Below are 21544 nucleotides of genomic sequence, written 5' to 3' on the forward strand. Positions count from 1 at the left end.
TAAGAGTAGATCGTTCAGGGTATCTGGCTTAGATCCCAACTATTTAAATACCTAAGTTTAAAGTGCAGCTTTGAATATAACTATGGGGAGGTCTTTTCTTTTTTTTTTTTTTCTTTTTTTATGGGATATTTATATATTTACATTTCAAATGTTATCCTCTTTCCCGGTTTCCCGTTCATAAGCCCCCTATCCCATCCCCCATACCCCTTCTTCTATGAGGGTGCTCCCCCACCCATCCACCCACCACTTCCCGATTCCCGTACACTGAGGGATCTCCGAGCCTTGCTTCTCCCGGGACGTCTTTTCAAACCGACAAGCGAACGTTTCACTGATTTATCCCTTCGAGGGTCACTGACAGGTCATGCATCTGGTGGCTTACAGGCATGACACTCACAACAGGAACATTCGAAGCAGGAGTGGATGCGGAGACCGCAGATTTGTCTGCCGTGATGATGGGGATTGCCTAACTCGGCGACCAGACACTTTGGTGTCTCTCCCTTTACTGTCATTCCAGCCCGCTCTCGACCAACCGCGCCCAAGTCTAGCATCTTAAGTGCCTCCTCAGAGTTGACGCAGTCTTTCTCGGCTTGATTTTTGGACACGTTCTTAACACAATAAAAGGGAAAGTTTGAACAACAACAACAACAACAAAAACCACTGCAGATGAATAATCGTCTAGGAGGCTGATCTAGGAATGACAAGTGTTTCTCTGATATCAGTGTTTCCAGTTTTTATCTCATGCTTCCTTCCGCTTCTTACACGCTCCTGAATGGTGCACATGTACTCTGAAACACACACACTCACACACACAAATACATATACACATACACATACAAACACAGAAATGCACACACACACACACACACATCCCGCTCACATTCACACATACATACACACTAAAACAGATACTGTAATATACACACATAAATCAAATCACGCACAGACACGAGGTCACTTACAAACAGGCTTATATGTTATATGTTACATACATTCTTATAAGTCTTTCTGAGGAGCGGGTGAAAACCTTTCCTCTAAAAAATATTTTTAAAGAGAAAAAAAATGCCAAATTAATTATACACTATTAAAAAATCCTTATGAAGTAGTGTGTAGGAATAACATCGCTGCTACAAAAGCACGTTTATAAAGTTTGATTCACAAATCAGGAAATGAAAAGAATCTTCAACGTTAAACCTGCTTTTTCAAAGAGGTTTGCAGACTTCACCATGGGGACGGGCACATCATCCATCTCCATCTCACTCTGTATCCATCCCTTAAGACCTCCTCACCACGAAGACACTTGCTCTGCGTTCCCGCTCTCAACCCTGACCCGTCCCCATAGCAAGAGTCCTCCTACTTTGTGTCACTATAAGATAGACCCACAGATTTTTTTTCTTCTGTTTTCTACGTTCAAAGGGCCATTTTGCCTTGCTGCTCACCAAAGCCCTCCTAGTCAGTCTCTCTGTGCATAAGTATATGTGATAAATACCTTCAGCTCACCGTCAAAGCTCCTCACATCTGCATAACAAGGTCGGCATTTGTCCTACACAGGCACACTGGTTCTCAAACTATAGTCCCCGGTTCCCCTAGGTTGCTGGGTCCCTGGCAGAGACAGGATATGGTCAAAATGATTCTCATCACGTTACTGACGGCTTCTCCTTCCCTCCCTCCTTTACAAGTGAACGAGGCTGCATGGCTCACGTCACAATAGACCAAATGCAGCAGCACACGTGGAAGTCCACATTCAAGCGAGCATCTGTTAACGCAGACACCTACCGGCCTGAAATTTTAAAGCAGTAGAGAAGTTTCTTTTCCTTTTAAAAATACTCACTATCGAGCTGGAGAGAGAGCCTCTCAGTTAAGAGCAGGAGCAACTAAAAGCATGCCCTGCACTTACACCGACCCACGTTTGGTTCTTCAGTTCACAACAGGTGCAAGGACACCCAAAGTTTCTGACCTTCACAGCACATATATTTTTAGTATATGATTAAAAATAATCTTTCAAAATTAAAGTACTAACAATGGTTTGTTATTATTGTAGCTAATAAATTGAGTAAATATTTTTGAATTTTCTCTTTTTTCGTGGCACTGGGTCTCATGTAATATAGTCTAGCCTCAATCCACCATGCAGCTGGGAATGAGCTTGAACAGACCCTCCTACTTCTGCTCCTAGCATGCTGAGACTGTCGACATGACCAACCATGCCCAGTTTTGTTCAGTGCTGGGCACAGAACCCAGGGCTTTGTGTATAGTAGGAATACGTTCAGCACCTGAGCATCTGTAGCCTTTACAGTTTTTGAATGCGATGCCTATATTCTTAATATTAAGAGACATGTCACATAAGCTAAAACTTTTTGTTGTCCCCTATATAAGAGTGCAAGGCAGTTTTGGAACTAAAAAAAAATTGTGAACGGAGTGGGTAAGAGGAGACATAGGATCCTTGACATGGTAGATGTTTGATGTTTCAGTTTGGGTTACTATTGCTATGAGGAAACACCGTGTCAAAAAGCAAAGTGGGGAAGACAGGGGGTGTTTGGCTTATGCTTCTGCATTCATAGTCTTCACTGAAGAAAGTTAGGAAAGGAACTCAAACAGGGCAGGAACCTGGAGGCAGGAGCTGATGCAGAGACCAAGGAGAGGGTCTGCTTACTGGCTTACACCCAATGGCTTCCTCCACCCATTTTTTGTAGAACTCAGGACCACCTGCCCAGGGAAAACACCACCCACAATTGTCTGGGCTCTCCCCCATCAATCCCTTAAGAAAACTAATTTACAAATGCTCTACAAGCTTGCCTAGAACCCAATCTGATGGAGGCATTTTCTTGATGTGGTTTCCTCCTCTCAGATGACTCTAACTAGACATCCTGTGACATCAAACTAGACTCCTTGTCAACTTGACACATACCCCTTTTTGAGATGCAACATTTGCTTTGGAGGGAGGGGGTATCCCCTAGATCTCAGATTAATATATGCCACAAATACAGATTTCAAACTTAAAAGTCCCACAGTCTTTACCAATTCAAACACTTAAAAGTTCAGTCTCTGGGAGAACAAGGTTTCTTCTAAAATCCAAACTCTTTTTAAAAAAGATCAGTCTCTCAACTGTGCCCTCTTATAAAATCAAAACTAAATTAAACACTTTCTTACGTCAAGAGGGAAGAACTAGGAGGGCACAGTCACAATCTGAGCAGAGCAAAGCCACACTCCAATAGTGTAAATAATTCAACGTTCAATATTTGGGATTCACTCATGATCTTCTGGGTTCCTCAAGGAGCTTGAATTGCTTCCCTAGCTCTGCCCTTTGCAGCACACGCAGCCTGTCTCCTAAGCTTTGGTCTGCTCCATTCCCTGTTGCTGGTGGTGGTGGTGTTCATCCCATAGTAGTGGCATCTTGGAAGTGCTAGGATCTTCTACTACAACTGGGCTGCACTTTACAGCTTCTGCTAGGCTTTCTTCATGGTGCAAAGCATCAACTTTTCTCCATGACCTCTTCAACCCTGGACCTTTAACTGCTACTGAGGTTGTATCTTCACCAATGGCCTCTCACAGTGCCAAGCCTCAAGGGCTCTCCATGACCCCTTCATGCCTTCAAAAGCAATATCACCTGAGAGACTCTTACACATGACCATATTTGTCTACCAGCATGAAGTACAACCTTGGTCCACCTGTGAATACAACTTGCATGGAATGAGTGAGAAAAACACTTCACAGAAGACGTTGCCTCAGTGATATTGGGCTCTTATTAATCACAGCTGATCCTTCAGTCCTAGCACAAAAGGCCCCGTAGAGTCTTTGCTTCCCCGCTAAACCTCACAAGCTGGGCCTCCATCGTCTGCGATACTCCCAACATTCTTATCTTCAAAGCTCCTACAGAACAGACCACTGAGATCACAACACTCAACGGCTTTTCTAGCCCAAAGTTTCAAAGTCTTTCCGCAGTCCTCCCCAAAGAACATGGTCAGGTCTGTCACAGCAACAACCCCCTATCCTAGTATTATTGTTGACTTAGGTTACTATTGCTAAAATGAAAAGCAAGATGAAGAAGAAAAGTTTTATTTGGCTTATGTGTCCACATCCATAGTTCATTACTGAAGGAAGTCAGAACAGGAACTCAAACAGGACAGGAACCTGGAGGCAGAATCCAATGCAGAGACCAGGGAAGAGTGATTGGAAGCATCATCAACACTGTCTCCTTATTCTGGCTGGCTTCCAAGAACCACTCCAATTATCTATCTCTGATGGTCCTTTTTGGGGGGAGATACTTCTTAAAACATCCACAAACCTCCTCAACATGCTTTTTTTTATCAGGACCTCTGATACTCTTATCTCAAAAAAGGTCATTTTAGAGGCATAATGGTCATCCTTTTGATAACCCCATTTTATTGAAGTTATCTGTTTATGTTACACACACACACACACACACACACACACACACACCAAAAAAATTAGCTATGGAGTATGGAGGAAAACATCTAAATAAAGAGAAAAAAATCTTGGAAGCTTCAGGAATTAAATATAATAGAGTCTCATTATTTCTTTCTACTCAGACAACATGTTGAAATATTAACATACATTCCTTTCATGTTGCCTTTAAAACTCTTTTGCATGAAAAACAGAATTACTGGATTATTTTCAATTAAATATTTCATTTAGGTTGATTGGACTAATTTAGGAAGGTGTGATGGAACAAAAGTTACTATTCTAAAAGTTAATGTCAAGATATTTGATTTTGAGGGCAGATACTGCAGAACCACACACGCCAAGCAAAGGTTTTCAGTTGGCATCAACTCTGGAACAAACGTATTCAGGTTTGTTCATGATTAGAGAAAAACATTTAATAAGATGTAGAGAACAGAAAGGGAAATGAGAAAGTGTTGGGTGTGGGGCCATCAATTACAGGGGTGGCTTACAGCATGTCCCTCACAAGACAGTGTGCCTAGCTACCTTTTCTGACTTCGTACCCACTGCAATCCCATAAAGTGGCCATTTTCTCCATTTTCTGACGGAGAAATGGAGTGGGTGAACTGAATCTGAGGCAAGTGTAGATGTGCAGAGTTTGGAAACGGAGCAGAGTTGCCCTTTATGTCCAAGGCTGAATCCCAAGAGAAAAATACATATGAAAGAAGCTCCGGTAGGAAATATGTACAAACACAGAGAGATACGCATAGAGATCAACATGATTGAGAAAGTGTATGGACTCAGAAGATGGGCCTGAGGAACTCTGAGGACCACGCATTGAAAGATGAAGGGAAAGGTCATGAAACATTGAAAACCCAATAGCAATGTAGTAGCTGCAAGAAAGGAAAGGGTGGGTTTCAATGAGATCATAACGGGACACCATAAAAATCTACAGAAAGGTAAGCCAGGAGACACATCTATTGTGTTTAACAACATCAAAGTCCAGGTGACCTTGTGGAGAAAGATTTCAAGGAAGTGGTGGGAGACATCCGACCATAGTGTGTTGAGGAGTAGCCGGGAAGTAAGGAAATGGTGGAAGCACTCATGCAATTCATAATCCAGCTATTCACACCCAAGGAGGCACCAAAACCAGGCAATCCTCGGGGGATGCTTGGCAGAGTCGCCTAGCCAACACAGTGTCCGCTTCAGGTCAACAAGGGAAAAGAACTGAGAGGCAAAGTTGAAAGACCCATCCATCTCCCCAGAGGACTGTGAGAACTAAGGGGATGGTTCAGAAGGGAGCACCAAGTACAATGCCTGGCGCATAAGCTGCACTCCTCAAATGTTAGCCATTGTTCCTATTAGAATAATAGGAATTCAATGCTTCCTGCCGCAGGGGAGCTGCTGCCCACATTTACTTGGATGGCACTCATCCCAAGATCAAGGACAGAGCCAGTGACTGCTTCTTATATTAATAGATGCAGAAGTACCATACACTGAATCCTGAGCACCTCTCTTGGAGAAAACCATAATCGGCCATGCTTCTATACACAAACCCAGGGATCTAGTACCCACCAACACCTTGGAATCATGAACAGAAGGGTCTATGTACCATACGGCACACAATTAATTTATACGGCACACGATCTGTTTCTCATCTCAGAATCAAACTTCTGGCTTTACTGTCCAGTCTGAAGCCTAGGCTAATGTTTTCCTTCCCGTCTAGAAAGAGCCATGTATTTCTTCTCTTCCCAGCGAGACTAAAATAGCTGTTCTCTTGTTTTTCTTCCAACTAATAAGGTTCGACTGAACTAAGAGTGTCCTGGATTCTTTGGCTTGCAAAATCCATATCAAGGTTTTCATGGATTTAGAAGTAGATCTAAGCTTAAAAAAACACAATCGAATCAATCTCTAGAAGCATAACATGGACCCCCAAGCCACTCGCATTTTAATAATGATATAAAGTTTAGAAAAATAATAAAGCAGAGCCAATTCCTAAATATAGCCCGAGAAGTCCCCTGGAAGGGAAAGAATAATTCCAATGCGTATTCAAGTACTCAGTTTCTTTCATTAAGTCTATGCCTAAGATTGACATCTTTAGGAACTTAGTTCCAGAGTTTGAGGAAAGTAAGTAGAGGCTGAGTGTTAGAGCCTTTCTCAAAACGCAAGTCACAGGAACCAAGGTCACCAGGCTGACCTACGTCTCTGTGAATTCTTTATTCCGCTAGTCCTTGTTGTCTTTTCACAGCCATACCTTCCTCTATAAACTGTCTGATACTAAGGTGTTCAGGTCCCCAACAACTAACAACTTTGTTAAGGATAATAAAATTATACCAAATATATTATGAGGACATACTATATGAGGTATTATGAGGACAATAGCTATACATAGAGCACATGATTTGAGACAGGCCCACGCTCAGCATCTTCCAAGCATCATCCCTCTCACGATTCATTGTACGAAGTGGTAGGAGGGATGGAAATTTTGGTTTTAATTATTAGCTCATGTCACACACTGGATACTCCAGGTCTGAACTGTAGCAGATGGACTCTACTTGTTACAGTTCAAACCACCATATGGCTCTGCTCCTCCTTTTGGATTCACAAAGGTGAAAACTGGGATTGAAGAAGTAAGTTATTTGCCAGGGACTACTATGTTACTAAGTGACAGAATTTAAATTTTAGTCGGGGCTGGGGGGCAGAGGGATCTGACCCTAGATGTCACACTGTTAACCATTATGCAACAGTGTCTAAAAGGGCTGGAGAACTCAGGGACTCACCACAATGTTGACAAGCATAGAATACACTGAACTGGGCTCAAGGAACTAAAATTACCTCTGGGACTTTGTGTGAGCTCATTTATTTTAGGTTTTTTGTTTTGTTTTGTTTTGTTTTTCTTTTTCTTCTAACTCCAAAGCAAAGATATTAAAATTTGGATTTAAAAGACATAATGCTACTTTTCAGGTTAGCACCATAGATTCATCAACTTTTGCTTTTGTTCCCCTTAAACAACAGAAAAACAACAGAGAATCTTTGGAAAGGGACAGAAGCAGAATTAAACAAGACTCCGTTTTCAAGGTTTTCTAAGCTCTCAGATCCCATCATCACAAAGGTAATTTGATGATAGTTTCATTTCTTTATAAATCCCAATATTCAAAAAACACACTTGTCTACACAATCAGACGACTGGGAAATAGTCCAGAAAATAAATTAATTAGCATCAATTACAAACAGGAGTTCACTACTCAGCGAGTTGAAAATGGGAGAAGTCTCTGAAAATGGCAAAGTTTCTAAGATTGTCTACAGTTTCCAAACTTTTCTTGTAAATAAATGACCTAAAGGTTAACTTTTCACACCCGGTAATGTGTACAACCCTTGTGGAACACTGCCCTCCACACAACTAACTCACAAATTCCAGCAACCCACCACACGCTGGAGTGAATCCCCCTTGACTTATGGAGCATTCATTCATGCTTCTCAACTTCAGGCCTCGTTTTCCATTCCTATTTATATTCTCCTTATTTTCCCCCAACTCCTAAAAATAATTAATGACATGGAATTCCAAAGAACATCACATTTAAAGAGAACACACCCAAACCATAGTCATAGCTTAAAGGCAATGGGTTTCCTGATGGGAAAAATTAAACCCCTGCCTGTCACTGTCCGGTATGATGGGAAGAACCAGGAAACAAGAACATAGCAGGAAGCATGGGAAGTCTGGCTGCTACAAGCCTTTCCCCTGCCTACTCTACTTGCAGCGTCCCAGGAGAAAACACAACTGGTCAAGGATGGACTTCACTCTCCCTGCCCTTATGACAAAGAGTTCAGACTCTGCCTCGTGTTGGTACTTCGTTGTATTAGAGCAACTGACTCTGTAGACAAGCCCTGCTCGCCTGCTTCATGCTGCAACTCATTCCCCAATGAACAACCACTTCCCCCCAGCAGGATGTCAAGGACCTCATAAAGAAAGATTTCTATTTTCATTGGCCAGAAGTGAACCATAAATGATGGGCTGGAAGCTATCCCAATAACATAGGTGTTTCTCTCATATTCAATCTAGCGATAGAAGAAAGATCAGCTGCTCAAAATGTCTCTGCGGGGCAGCAAATAATCAATTCATGAAAATTTCATTCCATGACAGGGAATTTATGTAACTCTCTGGAAAATCCAGCATGATTTTAAAAGTATAGACACAACTTACATAGGCAAATGGTCCATTAATGTATATTTTTTAAACCAAAGCAGATAAGCAGAATTGACTTAGCTGTGACTTTTCCAAAGGCATTCCCAACCGAAAGGATATCCCCTTCCTTCTGACTAAGACTCCGTGTTGTCCAGTAGACTGGGAGCCATGGGTATGTGTGAGACTTTGGGATATGATTTGCATGCTTGCTATGGGGTTTATTTAAGCGCTGTAGCTTTTGTAATTACATCATTTATTTACTATGTGTATGCACACAAGTTTTGGCTGTCTACTCTCCACTCAACATTCACATTTTTAATTAACAAATATGTCTTATCCTCTTTTTTTACTGGCCCCCACATATGACTGGGATGAGCTGCTGGTTTTCTTTTCTTTAACACTCAGTGCAAGCCATGACACTCCTGTGGAATTTAGAGGACAATTTGTAGGAGTCAGTCTTCTCCATCCACCATGTAGACCAAAGAATCAGACCTAAGTCATTAGCCTTGGCTTCACATGCCTTTACCTGGTGATTCATCTCTCCAGACCAAGAAACCGTGGCTTTGTCTCACACACTGACTTTCCACACCTTTCCACCTTATTTTCTAATTACATAAAAATTCCTCTACAGAGTGGAGAAGACAGCCATGGGGGCGGGGCATAAGGACCTAAGTTTAATTCCAGAATTCATGTTTAGAAGGAGGGGGACGAAGAGGAGGAGGAGGGGAGGAGAAGAAAGAAGAAGAGGAGCAGGAGGAGGAGGAAGAGGAGGAGGAGGAGGAAGAGGAGGAGGAGGAGGAAGAGGAGGAGGAGGAGGAGGAAGAGGAGGAAGAGGAGGAGAAGGAGGAAGAGGAGAAGGAGGAAGAGGAGGAGGAGGATGAGGAGGCGGAAGAAGAAGAAGAAGAAGGAGAAGAAGAAGAAGAAGAAGAAGAAGAAGAAGAAGAAGAAGAAGAAGAAGACGATGACAAACAGGAAGAGAAGGAAGAAGAGGAGGAGGAGAGGAGAAGAAGATAAGGAGGAGGAAGAAGATGAAGAGGAGGAAGAAGAATCCTAGACCTGAGGGACATGGACAAATCCTACAGGCTTCCTGGCTAGCAGTCTTGCCTCCTTGGCAAGTTCTAGGGCACTGAGAGAACCTGTCTCGTAAACAATATGGAAAAAGAAAAACTAAGGAATGACAGTTGAGGTTGAGTGCTAGCCTCTGTAGGTGTGCACACAGACACTGAAAACAAGAACCAGTCATCCTTACTAGGTACCCTGTAGCCCTGTGACTTTTCCCTTCATGTGATGAAGCAATGGAGACAGATAAGTAACACATGTGCATAGTCCAAACTATGAGATAATAGTTTATCTAACTAGATAAAATGTTTTCTTAGACTATAACAAAAATGTATGCACTACAGCAAAGTGTTTAAGGTTATCAGGGATCCCACCACTTATACCATTAGTCCAGGTACTTAACCTCTCTGTGCTATATTCTCCTGTAAGACAAAACACAGCACCTTTGTTATAGGGCTGTTAGGATAACAAAATGTGATCTTATAAATAAAATGGTTAGAAGGGTTGTATAGCATAATGAAATATTGGAAACTCCCACTATAATTACCTACATTTTATACACATGACTCATGGGGTGGTGGGTAAAAGACACACACTTGAGAGTGAGCTATGGAAGGAATGAGAAGCATCTTCTTTCTTAAGTGGATCCCACCTGGTGCCTAGGCAAATGGAGCTTTTGATGTCACAGTCAAATGAATGAATCATGCAGGTCCCTCATTTTACCAAAGCCTGAAAGCACAACATGTTCTGTATGGTTACCTTGACTGAGAGTGATGTAGTAAGTCTGTAGAGAGCCTCACCTAGGACATTTAACAAGGAACTAAGCATCATCTTTCTGTATCCCGTGAATGGGGGTTCATGAGAACCAGCAGGTCGGAGGGCATTCCGACCAGATTTGTTCCTATCATATTTCTACACAAAAGGGCCAAAGAAGAAAGGAAAGTGTGTTCTCCATCTCTTCCACCCATAGTCTTTGCTTCCTAGAATTCTCCCAATACTATCCTTGCCTTTACCTCAGGAAAAATATGTAATACATGACAGCAAGCAATACATACAAGAACACAGTGACCAACACACATGCATATGCACACCTCTTTTGCTATACACTGCTACCCTGGTCATCCATTAACCTGACTCAGGAGTTATCTTTCTAATTTCCAGAGACCTCTGGCTTCAAAAGACCAAAAGATACTAAAGGAAAAAAGACTTAATAATTACACGATCGTTCCAGGCAAACAATTGTAGGAACAGAATAGGAACATACCTCAGTGATAGCATGTTTATTTACCATGTTTGATACCCAAGACTGCAAGTAAATAAATACTATTGAAGAGAATGCATTCTTGGGGGGCCTTTCTGGGTGGAGAACCTGTTTATTGCCTTCTGCTATTTCCAGAATGAAAGGGTCAAGACGTCTTCTAAAACCCACCGCCTGGGCCTCCTCAGCCCCACCTTCATGCATTCCATACATTCCACACTCTCCTGACACCTTTGGAAAACAGGTCTGGTCTTGCCTCATTTCTGTTTGTACTCTCTAATCAGACATATCATCTGAGCACACATCACCATCAAATGCACTTGTGTTCTACCTGTGCAATGGCCTCTAGATGTGGAAGTCCAGATTGCTGTCACAGGTAGATTCAAAAAATTCTAATGAAATCGTAGACAATGGACAGGGTGTAGCATCCCTTTAATTCCAACACTTGAGAGGAAGAGGCAGGAACCTCAGTTTAAGGCCCTAAAAAAGTGAGACTCTGTCTCCGAAATTCCAAACAAAAATGTCTAATGCGTACATGGTATAAACCAGAGGCTATGGAAGCCCCCAAGAGGTGAGTGGGTCATTCCCATCCGCTTGTTTAAATCCTCACTGGGGAGCACACTTCAAGTGAGATACACCCACATGAGGAGAAAAGCTTAATAACACAGATAAAATTATTTACATATTATACTATGATTGTGAGGAACTCAAAGTTAGATCCAAAATAAAAAGAAGAGTCACAAATAGATAAAAGTGTATTTCCTTCCTCACACTCCTGACTTGAGACAAAGGCTTAGTTTTCTAGGGCTCCCCGCTTGTGAACCAATATGACAAATTCAAGGCCAGGACCAGGATTTGTTCACCCCAAAGCCATGAACTTATGGCTTCCCTGTCTTTGTTCAGAGTGACCAGCCCCCAAATTGGGGGAGTAATATCCCTCAAAGATGTCAAACTCTCCCCCTCAAAGAGAAGCCAGATTTGGGAATCCCACATTCTGTCCCTCACTCCCCATCCTGCCTCCCAGCCCCACTCCCCATCCTACCTCCCAGCCCCACTCCCCATCCTACCTCCCAGCCCCACTCCCCATCCTACCTCCCAGCCCCACCCACCTTTACAGAGAGTATTTTTCTCTGTGCTTGACTGTGGTGTATGTTTCCTCACCTCTCCTAAAAGTCTTTCCTTACTAGTGGATCCTGTCTGCTCTGTGGGAGATTTTCCTGGTGTGCTCAAGACTTTTTCTGATTCTTAACTTTTTACTTGGCAGAGAAAACAAACCTGAACGAGATCCCTAGATAGTAGCAATTGTATCAACTGACAAAGAGCCACATAGAAAGGAATTCCTCCTAAACTCTTGGTCGGATCTAAAAATCTTCTCAGAATGTAATGCCTAAACAAATTTTAAAAAAAAATACCTCAACATAAGTGGGTATAAATGGTGCCAAAAAAATAACTTAAAAGACACACAGAGACACAGCACAGAAAGGCTGTTCATCCACCTTAAAACACTTGAAGTTTAGGGAGCTTAGCAGAGCCTAGGTCCACAGAGTCCCTGGGTTCCAATACTAGCATTTCGAAATTAATAACAACAACAACAATAATAATAATAATAAATGGCAATGTGTTTACAGTTTATTCAAAGGGATCAAACTGCTTAGAAGAGTGGTATAATAAGCTTTGCCTTTTAAAGACGTTGGTCGAGGTCTGCAGAACACATATACAGACAACTGAAAGTAGCAAGGCAAATAAAGACCTTGCAAGAATTCAGAAAATAGAGACATCTCGGGTGGCAGGATTTTTAAGACAAGATTAGCTAGACTTTCCTAACGTGTCTGTTTGGATTGGAGAACTTAAGGGAAAGCGGAGCTTTCTGGTTAGAAGCAGGAAGGCTCCAGGGAAGACACAGCAAAGGCACACAGAAACTCACAGAGAAGTGAGGAGTGCAGTTCAGTAGGTGCCAAGTCTGATGAGGAAGGTTGGCACAAGGGGGGCAGAGCCAGTAATGCCAGGCTCAAGACTTGAACCTCTTTAGTGAATGGAGTTTATGGAGGTTTGGTTATTCAGAGAAAGCATACCACATTGCTTTAGGAAGATTGATTATAAATTCAAATAGTCTAAAGATAGACTGTGGGCATCCTGATGTGGATAAGAATGTGAGAGAAACACATCTGATGCAGGAGACAGCAGGAAGGACCACAGGGAAGAGCTGGGGGGATGAAGCCCAAGTGGAGGAACCATGTGAAGCAAAAGGCAGCATCACCTGGCACCTACTTCAGAGCCTCAGGGATGCTTGAGCGGAGGTGTTCCTAGAGTTCAGCATAAATCTCTAAAAAAGGAGGCCTCTCTTTTGCTTAACCAGTTTCCACATGAGAGAGTGCGGCAATGAGGTTTCTGGGAAGAGGAAAGGAAGGGAAAAGAAGAGAAACACTGAGAGACCAGCACGGAAATAAACAGAAAGCAGCCCCCGTGATCCATCCTTCCTAGAGATTCTGACCTTGGCAGTCTATATGTCAGTCAAGGAGCACCAAAGGCCATTTGATTACCAAAGCCCTTTATTACATAGTTTAGCATTGTCCTCAAAGCAGCAAGGCACCCATAATACCAAAAAATAGAAAGATTTCCAAACTTGACATGTTCAGCAGTCTATTTTCTGAAAGAAATTTGTCCAGCTGCTATCAAAGCTCTCACCCAAATGTCCAATTTTGTTGGCAAATCTTGGAGAATTTTAAGAAATTTCTGGCCCATGCAAACCTTTTACTTTCTCGGATTTTTTTCGAAGTCAGATCATTAAGTCTCTCACAATACACTTTGCCTGGTTCTATTCTGTGCCCAACAGAGACTGAAGTTGTGTTCTTTCAAGTGTGAAGATGATGAAGGTCCTATATTCCACTTCAGATTTGATGCTTTAATGCGGGCACATGAGTGCCTTGGCAAGGCTATGTATCAATTACCAGCAAATTAATGGATTCTTCTAGATTTGCGTTTGCCACCATTTCACCAATGATTGCTATATTCATTAAGACCTCACAGAACTGCAAGAGATGTTTGTTAAGCCTGATTAGTGCGGAGTTTGGCTTGGCTTCTCTGTTTCCAAGCTAATTATGGGCTTCCTCCTGTCTCCTTTTGATACTCATAATGAGGATACACATGCAAATTTGAGAATGAGAATAAAGGTATCAACATATAATTTACCCATCGAGACGTCTATCCTACATACTTACACAGTAAGCATTGTATTATAGTAAATAGAACCAATTTTACTAAATATGTTATGTATACCCCTTACTTTCTTTGCAAGGGAGCTTGGGGTCCTTGGCCTCTTGAAAACTCACCTCCAGACTCTGTGAGATAAGACTATCGTTTAAGTCAACTCAGTATGTTGTTTGCAGATACAGCCTCGAGTCAGTCCCGAAACTTCATTCCAAGCAAATGACCACGCCTACCTAGAAACTAGTCAGCTCAGCGTTTTGTTTTGTTTCTTCTTAAAAAGAAGACAATACAGCTAGGCCAGAAAATACCTACAATGGTATTTCAAGATACTTCAAGAAAATGTGTGGGCATTTTCGTGTTTGCAACATGCAATTTCTCGAACATTAAATCAAGTATAAAACCATGCAAGAAATGAAACTTAAGACAGTTTACATTTAAAAACTTGGCATGGGGCAGTACAAAATCCTTCTAGGTCAAAGAAGGATCCTATGTCACGGCATCAGAAAAAAACAAACTCTGCCTAAGAATTGTATACATGTAACTAGTGAAAGATAGCAGTAACAGAAACAAAACCAGGGGACTGGAGCTGGAACTTAGTGCTACAGTGCTTGACTTGCATGCTACACAAAATATGTCTAATTTAATAGGAAGGAAGGAAGGAAGGAAGGAAGGTAACTATAACGCTAATCAATGTTGAGGAATTGATCTGAGTGAAGTTTCCTTCATTGTAGTCGAAGATCAGACTCATTGGAAAACGCCATGTTCCCGAAAGCAGAGTTGTAGAATATAGAATTTCCCAAACATCTGAGGAACAGAAACTTTTCTAGTAAACCTCCACTGCCCCAAAATGATAAACTATATACCAACTACCCTACCTGTTATTTAACGTGGGTCGGTAAGCCGGAACGGGCAGGATGAAGCATGGATTTAATTGCCCCTTATAATGGCTTGCTGGGCTGGGATTTAAAACTCGCAGTCTCCATCACCAAACCGTAGCCCAAGCCCTGAGACAAGTGTGATTTTTAATTACTCTATAACGTTCAAGCCCGCCCTTAAATCTGCGGCATTAGACTAGATAGATACGCATGTACTGAGAAACGTACGTTTTATTATTTTGAATGAATTTTAGAGTCAAACGCATGGCACAACATGATATGACATGACATGCATGACATGACAAGAAATTAACTCCAACCCCTGACTGCCACCGGCTGAATCAGTAATCACGCGGTGATCTGAGTCTTAAGGTGTCTGTAGTCTCCCCATCTGTAAGGTGTGCAGTTTCAGCCCTAACGGCCTTATGCAATATATACAAGTGGTTTTAAATAGGAGTGGTCACTCACCCCGAAGCTGATAAGGACCGCATGTGACAGGTTCCTTCTGCTGAATGCGTAAGTTAAGTAAATGGCTCTCTTTCCTTAAGATTTAAACATACATATACCATTCCTATCTAAAGTCCACCTCTTGGGTGACTTTCCGCCCTCAACTATTTCATAGACCTATCAGTTTTACTATAGACCAACAAGCTCTCTGGTTATTCAGCTTGTCGTTTTGGCTTGCCAGATCCCTAATTCTAGTCTCTTAGTGCTTGGAGAGCCAACCGTTGTAGATCAAATGAACGCTTAGAACTTGAAAAACTTTATGAAAATTCTCCCTCTGGTGCTACTGCTCTGGGGAGGGGAATCTGATGAAACCGAAGACCCCCGGGGCCACCCTTACCTGGTTGAAGTGGAGCTGGCCCAGCTCCAGCGCTCCCTGCTGGGGTGCAGCCCCCAGGCGCTCCAGCAGGCGCCCCAGCTGCGCGGCCGTCAGGCTCTGGTTGGCGCCGAACACTCTCAGCACATCCTCAGCGAAGGCGAGCTCCGGCCCCTCCGAGGGGCGTCCCAGGCCGGTGGCCGCCAGCAGCAGCAGCCCGGCCACTGCCCGGCCCGGAGCCATCGTGGAGCGCGCAGCTCCGGAGCTAGCGGATGCAGGGACCCGAGCGAGTGCCCGGGTGTCGGTGCCCTTAGGGTGGGGGTGGGAGGTCCGCCGATCTCACGTCACTGCCTGCCCCAGTTAGCGAGACGCTCGGTGCCCCCGCTCCTCTGCAGCCTCAGACCTTCGGGGCATTAAAGAGGTACCACAGCCAGGAGGACGATAGGCAGTGTGGCCTCTCCGGGCCTCCTGCGGAGCCTGAGATAAAAGGAACAAAGGGGGACAGAGATAAAGGCTACTGGGTCAGCTGCCTGCGGGCCCCAGAGCTCCGAGTGGCCAGAGTCTCGAACTCCGAGCCGGGCGTAGGGCCAGGTGCCCTGAGCCGGGTTTGCTGAGGCCCCAGGATTTGCTTACAGTGAGGTGACACTCGCTTGTCCCGGATATAAAGCCCCAACCGCGCCACACTTCGGGGAACTAAATCCTCTCTGACTGAGCAACCCCAACTCCTCTTCCTGTCTGGGGGCTTTATTTTCCCGCCGCAGCAACGTGGAAAGGGTTGGGACTGTAGCCTCCAGCCCCCAAGGGCTGCAAAGAAACGCTCCCTCCGGGTCCCCAGGTTCACGCGTCTACGCTGCTGGACCCTCTCGGAACTGGCTGTGGGCTTGGCAAGTTGACATGGAGGAGTTGCTAGCCTCTCTCTCACCTCTTCGGTCGGTCCCTAAGGTTTAAATATATTCTCTCTCTCTCTCTCTCTCTCTCTCTCTCTCTCTCTCTCTCTCTCTCTCTCTCTCTCTCTCTCTCTCTCTCTCTCTCTCTCTCTCTCTCTCTCTCTCTCTCTCTTGTATCTCTCCTCTTTCTCTGGGAAACTCTGAGATCGGCCCTGCACCCTTTAGAGATAAGAAGGGAGGGAGGGTGCTGTCCCTGCCCCTGTAGCACGTGGTGTCACACTCCCCAGGCTGAGCTCCCAAGTGTGTCCACGCCGGGGCGCTACCTCTCTGTCTGCCATCCCAGCCACTGTGATGCCTGCTCCCTGAAGCCCACCTCCACGGTGGGATCCCTAGACCCTTTCTGGTGTCCTGCCCACTTTTTTGGTGACCTCCATGGAATCAGCTTCCTGGAACGGTGTCTAGAGCCCCTTGCATTGTCTCAAACATGAACAGGAATTGGGTTTTTTGCCTCACTTCTTAAAATCAGAGGAGAAAAGAGGAAACCAAATCAGTCCCAAGTTGGTGGGCTAGCTGAGCCAGCAGGGTCCTCGCCGGCCCTTCCTGACGCCGCTCGGGATATCCGCAGATCACAAGGAATGTTTATTTGCTCAGACGAAGGTTCAAGAAAAGCTGACTTGGGTGTCAGGTCAACAAGTTTGTGTAAAGTGAATGTGGTGTTTGGGGACAAAGGTTGTGTCCGGTGGATGAAACGATCCAGAAATAAAGAAATAAAATGAAACCGGCTTGGCTGTCAGAGGGCTGAGAAAGAATTCAAAGGGCTCTTCGCGCTTTTCAGGATGGGCGTGTGATTTGCCCTCCTAAAAACAGTGAGTTTAAAAACAGACAGACAGCTAACAGAAGAACAAGGAGGTGGAAGGGAAAAAGAAAGTATTACTCCTAAGAAATTTAGTGCTCGTTCTCTTGCTCGGGCTCTATGCCCCCACCCGTGTGTGTGTGTGTGTGTGTGTGTGTGTGTGTGTGTGTGTGTGTGTGTGTGTGTGTGTTTGTGTGTGTGTGTGTGTGTGTGCCTGTGTCTGTGTCTATGTCTGTGTGCCTGTGTGTGTGTGTGTGTCTGTGTCTGTGTCTATGTCTGTGTGTCTGTGTGTCTGTGTGTGTCTATGTCTGTGTCTATGTCTGTGTGTCTGTGTCTGTGTCTATGTCTGTGTGTCTGTGTCTGTGTCTCTGTGTGTGTGCATGTGGGTGTTTGTGTCTGTGTCTATGTCTGTGTGTCTGTGTGTCTGTGTCTGTGTCTCTCTGTGTGTGTGCATGTACATGTCTGTGTCTGTGTCTATGTCTGTGTGTCTGTGTCTGTGTGTCTGTGTCTGTGTGTCTGTGTCTGTGTCTGTGTCTGTGTGTGTGTGTGTGTCTGTGTGTTTCTCTCTCTCTGTGTCTGTGTGTCTGTGTGTCTGTGTGTGTGTCTGTTTCTCTGTGTGTGTGTGTCTGTGTGTATGTGTCTGTATGTCTGTGTGTGTGTCTGTTTCTCTGTGTGTGTGTGTGTCTGTGTGTGTGTGTGTGTGTCTGTGTCTGTGTGTGTGTGCATCTGTTTCTGTGTGTGTGTGTGTGTGTTTTGCACTGTGGGGGTGGCAGGGGGGGCTGAATTCCAGGAAGATGGGGACCTAGGTGAGAACAGCTAAAGGAGTGTCCTGTGATAAAGGTAGGGTCACATTCTGTCTCACACCAGAGGCATTAGGCAGCTGTACCAGGGCACTTGCCAGGAGGAAGTTTTCTGCATAAGTGTGCCAGGCCTTAATGTGGAGAATAATTTCTTCATGACTGGAAGCAATTCAGATCAACTGAACCCGGGTGGGAAGCACTCACCTGTACATGACAAAAAGCACTGCCTTGAAAGGCAGTGAACTAAATGATCCTGAGGCTGGATTCTTTCCAATTAAAAAAAAAATCTGTCCGATGTTGGTATTAATTTACAGAACGGTACTGATGCTCAAAGGGCAAACTTCTCACAAAAGGGCCAAAAGTAAGTTGATAGCACAAAGGAAGGAGCTCTTGCATCACCCAACTGATAGGTTTCTGATAAAAAGTCTCTTCAGGCTTTTTAGTGGGGTTTTAAGTGTAGTACGTTGTCTCCCTTTTGCTTTGGTGACAAGCAAGTGACTTCTGCAAGAGAGTGGTTGCTTTAAAAGGGAGGCCTCCATCCAATGCGTGTTCTCTTCTTTCCGGCCTATCCACAACTAACTTTGTGAATGAAAATGAAGTGCTGAGGTGATAGGGTAGGAGACAAGTGCAGTGAACGAATTTTAAATGATACAAAAGTTGCATTATGGATTTATTTATGTGTAATTTGCTTGACAGCCACTAGTTATGAACGTATTTGCAAGCCAATCACACCCTATGAGACAATAAAATAACAACCTACTTGAAGACTTTGTTAAATACAGTTCATACAATGTAAGCAAGCGGTTAAGAAAAAATACTTGGAAAATGGCAAGTTGACAGCTAATTGGGGTTAATTTCTGTCTTCTATCTTAATAAATTATCATCATTATAATGCTATTCAGATTTTGTTTGGTACTCAAAATGTGGCATTCTATCAGTAATAAAATTAGTAATGAAAAAAGCTGCCAGTTTTAAACACAGGGTGCAGTGCACAAAATGCATCCTTTTTTTTTGAGAAATGCGCTTTGAAATTCAAATAGTTTTAAATGATAAAAACAAGTGAGCACACCACGAATATTGGCCAGAGGGTTTCACAACTACCCTTTCTGTCTTCAACTCTGTCATGTGGAAAGACACTTGACAAACTCGGACACTATAGTCAATTTGCTTACCAAGAAACAAGGTAGTTAGCAGAGGAGAGAATCAGTCCAGACTCTTTGTTTCTAAGTATCTAATTTAGAAGTCACTTGTCAGGATGAAATATGAAAACACTTTGAAGAAAATTAAAGATTAATTCCGCAAATGAAAGGATAGCTAATTTCAATCTTCCAATGTTTTTGTTTTTTGGGTTTTTTTGGGTTTTTTTGTTGTTGTTGTTGTTGTTGGTTTTGTTGTTGTTGTTGTTGTTGTTGTTTTTGTTTGTTTGTTTGTTTGTTTTGAGACAATGTCTCCTATAACCCAGACTGGTCTCAAACGTACTACATAGCTGAAAATGATCTTTGAACTCTGATACTCCTGCCTCTACCTCCCAAGTGCTGGAATTTTGGCCCTGTGCTATCATTCTGGTTACTACTGGGTCTCAAACCTAGGCCATATGCTAGGTAAACACTTTATCAATTGACCTATAACCCCAGTCTACCTTTTCTTAATAGTTCCAAATTTTTCTCAGCCCAGATCTTTTGTTACCGCAGCAAATATGGAGAAAATTTATAACTTTGTAGTGCATGCATCTCTCTGTGGAAGCAGTAAGATTTCTAATTCTAGTACAGTAGTCCTCAACCTTCCTAATGCTACAACTCTTTTATTACAGTTCCTTATATTGTGGTGGCCCCAACCCCACACACACACACACACACACACACACACACACACACACACCATAAAATTATTTTGTTGCTACTTTATAACTGTAATATTACTATGGTTATGAATTGTAATGCAAATATTTTTGGAGATAGAGGTTTGCCAAAGGGATCACAACCCACAGGTTGAGAACCACTGCTCTAAAGGACAGTACATCTAGCTTACTTGCCTGCTTTTCCCTTCTACTGAGTGAAGAGAGTATCAACTAATAGCACCTTCAGGAAGAAGACCCACAGTGACGTTGTGGAGCCTGACTAAAGGGCAAAGGTCCTGGAAGCAGGAAGGGCTCATGATAGGAAATTAGAGTCTAAACAAGGTCATGAATGTCCCTGTATAGGGGAAGAGACACACAAAGTGAAAATATTTCTCTCTAATGGGTCAAGACTATATGTATGCACACAGACAGAACGTTAGAGTACAAAGATGATTCAGGAAGCATCCCTCTCGGTGTGCTTTGCCAGAGCCCGGTATCCAGGCAAAACAATGGCTTGGTGTAGCCGGTATTCTGCAAAGCCGGAACAAGTTTACCTTTAGGAATCTTGGTTATAGGTTAAAATGAAAGGAAAGGTGTGCTCTAAAGGAAATACTAAGGATTGCAGTGAAGCATTACATGAGCAAAGCCTTTTAGTCAGTCCCCAGCCAGGGGCGGAGAGGATTGGGGGCAGGGAGGGAGGAAAGAAAGGTTGCGGTGAAGAAATATGGGAGCTCTTATATCTATGAATGGTTGTAAGCAAATAATTAACAGGGCAGGTAACCCTTGAGCTTAAAGAACAGGTAAAACTTTGACAGAAAGACAAGACATGAACAGACATTGTAAGAAGTGTTAACTAAAGAGTCCCCAGAGCCTTAATGGACCAAGAACTGCAAGAGCTTTCTTGTCTGCAGATCCTGGAAAATAACAGACAATAGGGGTGGGATCCTCCAACTTCCACTGCATGGAAAATGCCATTCTACACCAAATCATTTCTTCTGGTTGTCGAGAGAGAGAGAGAGAGAGAGAGAGAGAGAGAGAGAGAGAGAGAGTTTTTACATAAGATGTAGTGATATGCACCTGGAATCCTAGCACATGAGAGTAGAGGCAGGAGGATCAGAAGTTCAAAGCCAGCCTGTCTATATATACACACTATTTCTTAATATCAAGAATCAGTCCCTTGTTAAAAATATACCACACTTAAAATTCTCAAATAAGGCACTGTAATGACTGCAGGTTATTCGGGCACATCAAGTCACCCATCAGTTCCAGAGACAGCACACACAGGCATCAGATTTCTGCATGGCCTCTCTGAACTTAATTCTTGATTTATAAAACAGATTAACATACTATCTGCCCATATTTTATCACTG

The 21544-nt window shown here is 43.3% G+C and overlaps 1 protein-coding gene across 1 annotated transcript in view; it reads right to left on the reverse strand.

Moving 5' to 3' along the window:
* Slc39a8 (solute carrier family 39 member 8) overlaps positions 1–16580 on the reverse strand; it is a 61062-nt gene extending 44482 nt beyond the window's left edge. Inside the window, exons 1-2 of the mRNA XM_032897275.1 lie at positions 16431–16580; positions 15822–16274 (exon numbers count right to left, since the gene is read on the reverse strand). Coding sequence (XP_032753166.1) covers positions 15822–16040 — 219 coding nt within the window. The 5' untranslated portion in view covers positions 16041–16274; positions 16431–16580. The remainder of the gene's footprint in view (positions 1–15821; positions 16275–16430) is intronic.
* Between the last annotated feature and the right edge of the window lie 4964 nt (positions 16581–21544).

The sequence above is a fragment of the Rattus rattus genome, chromosome 3, assembly GCF_011064425.1.
Source record: "Rattus rattus isolate New Zealand chromosome 3, Rrattus_CSIRO_v1, whole genome shotgun sequence".
NCBI classification, from domain to species: Eukaryota; Metazoa; Chordata; class Mammalia; order Rodentia; family Muridae; genus Rattus; species Rattus rattus.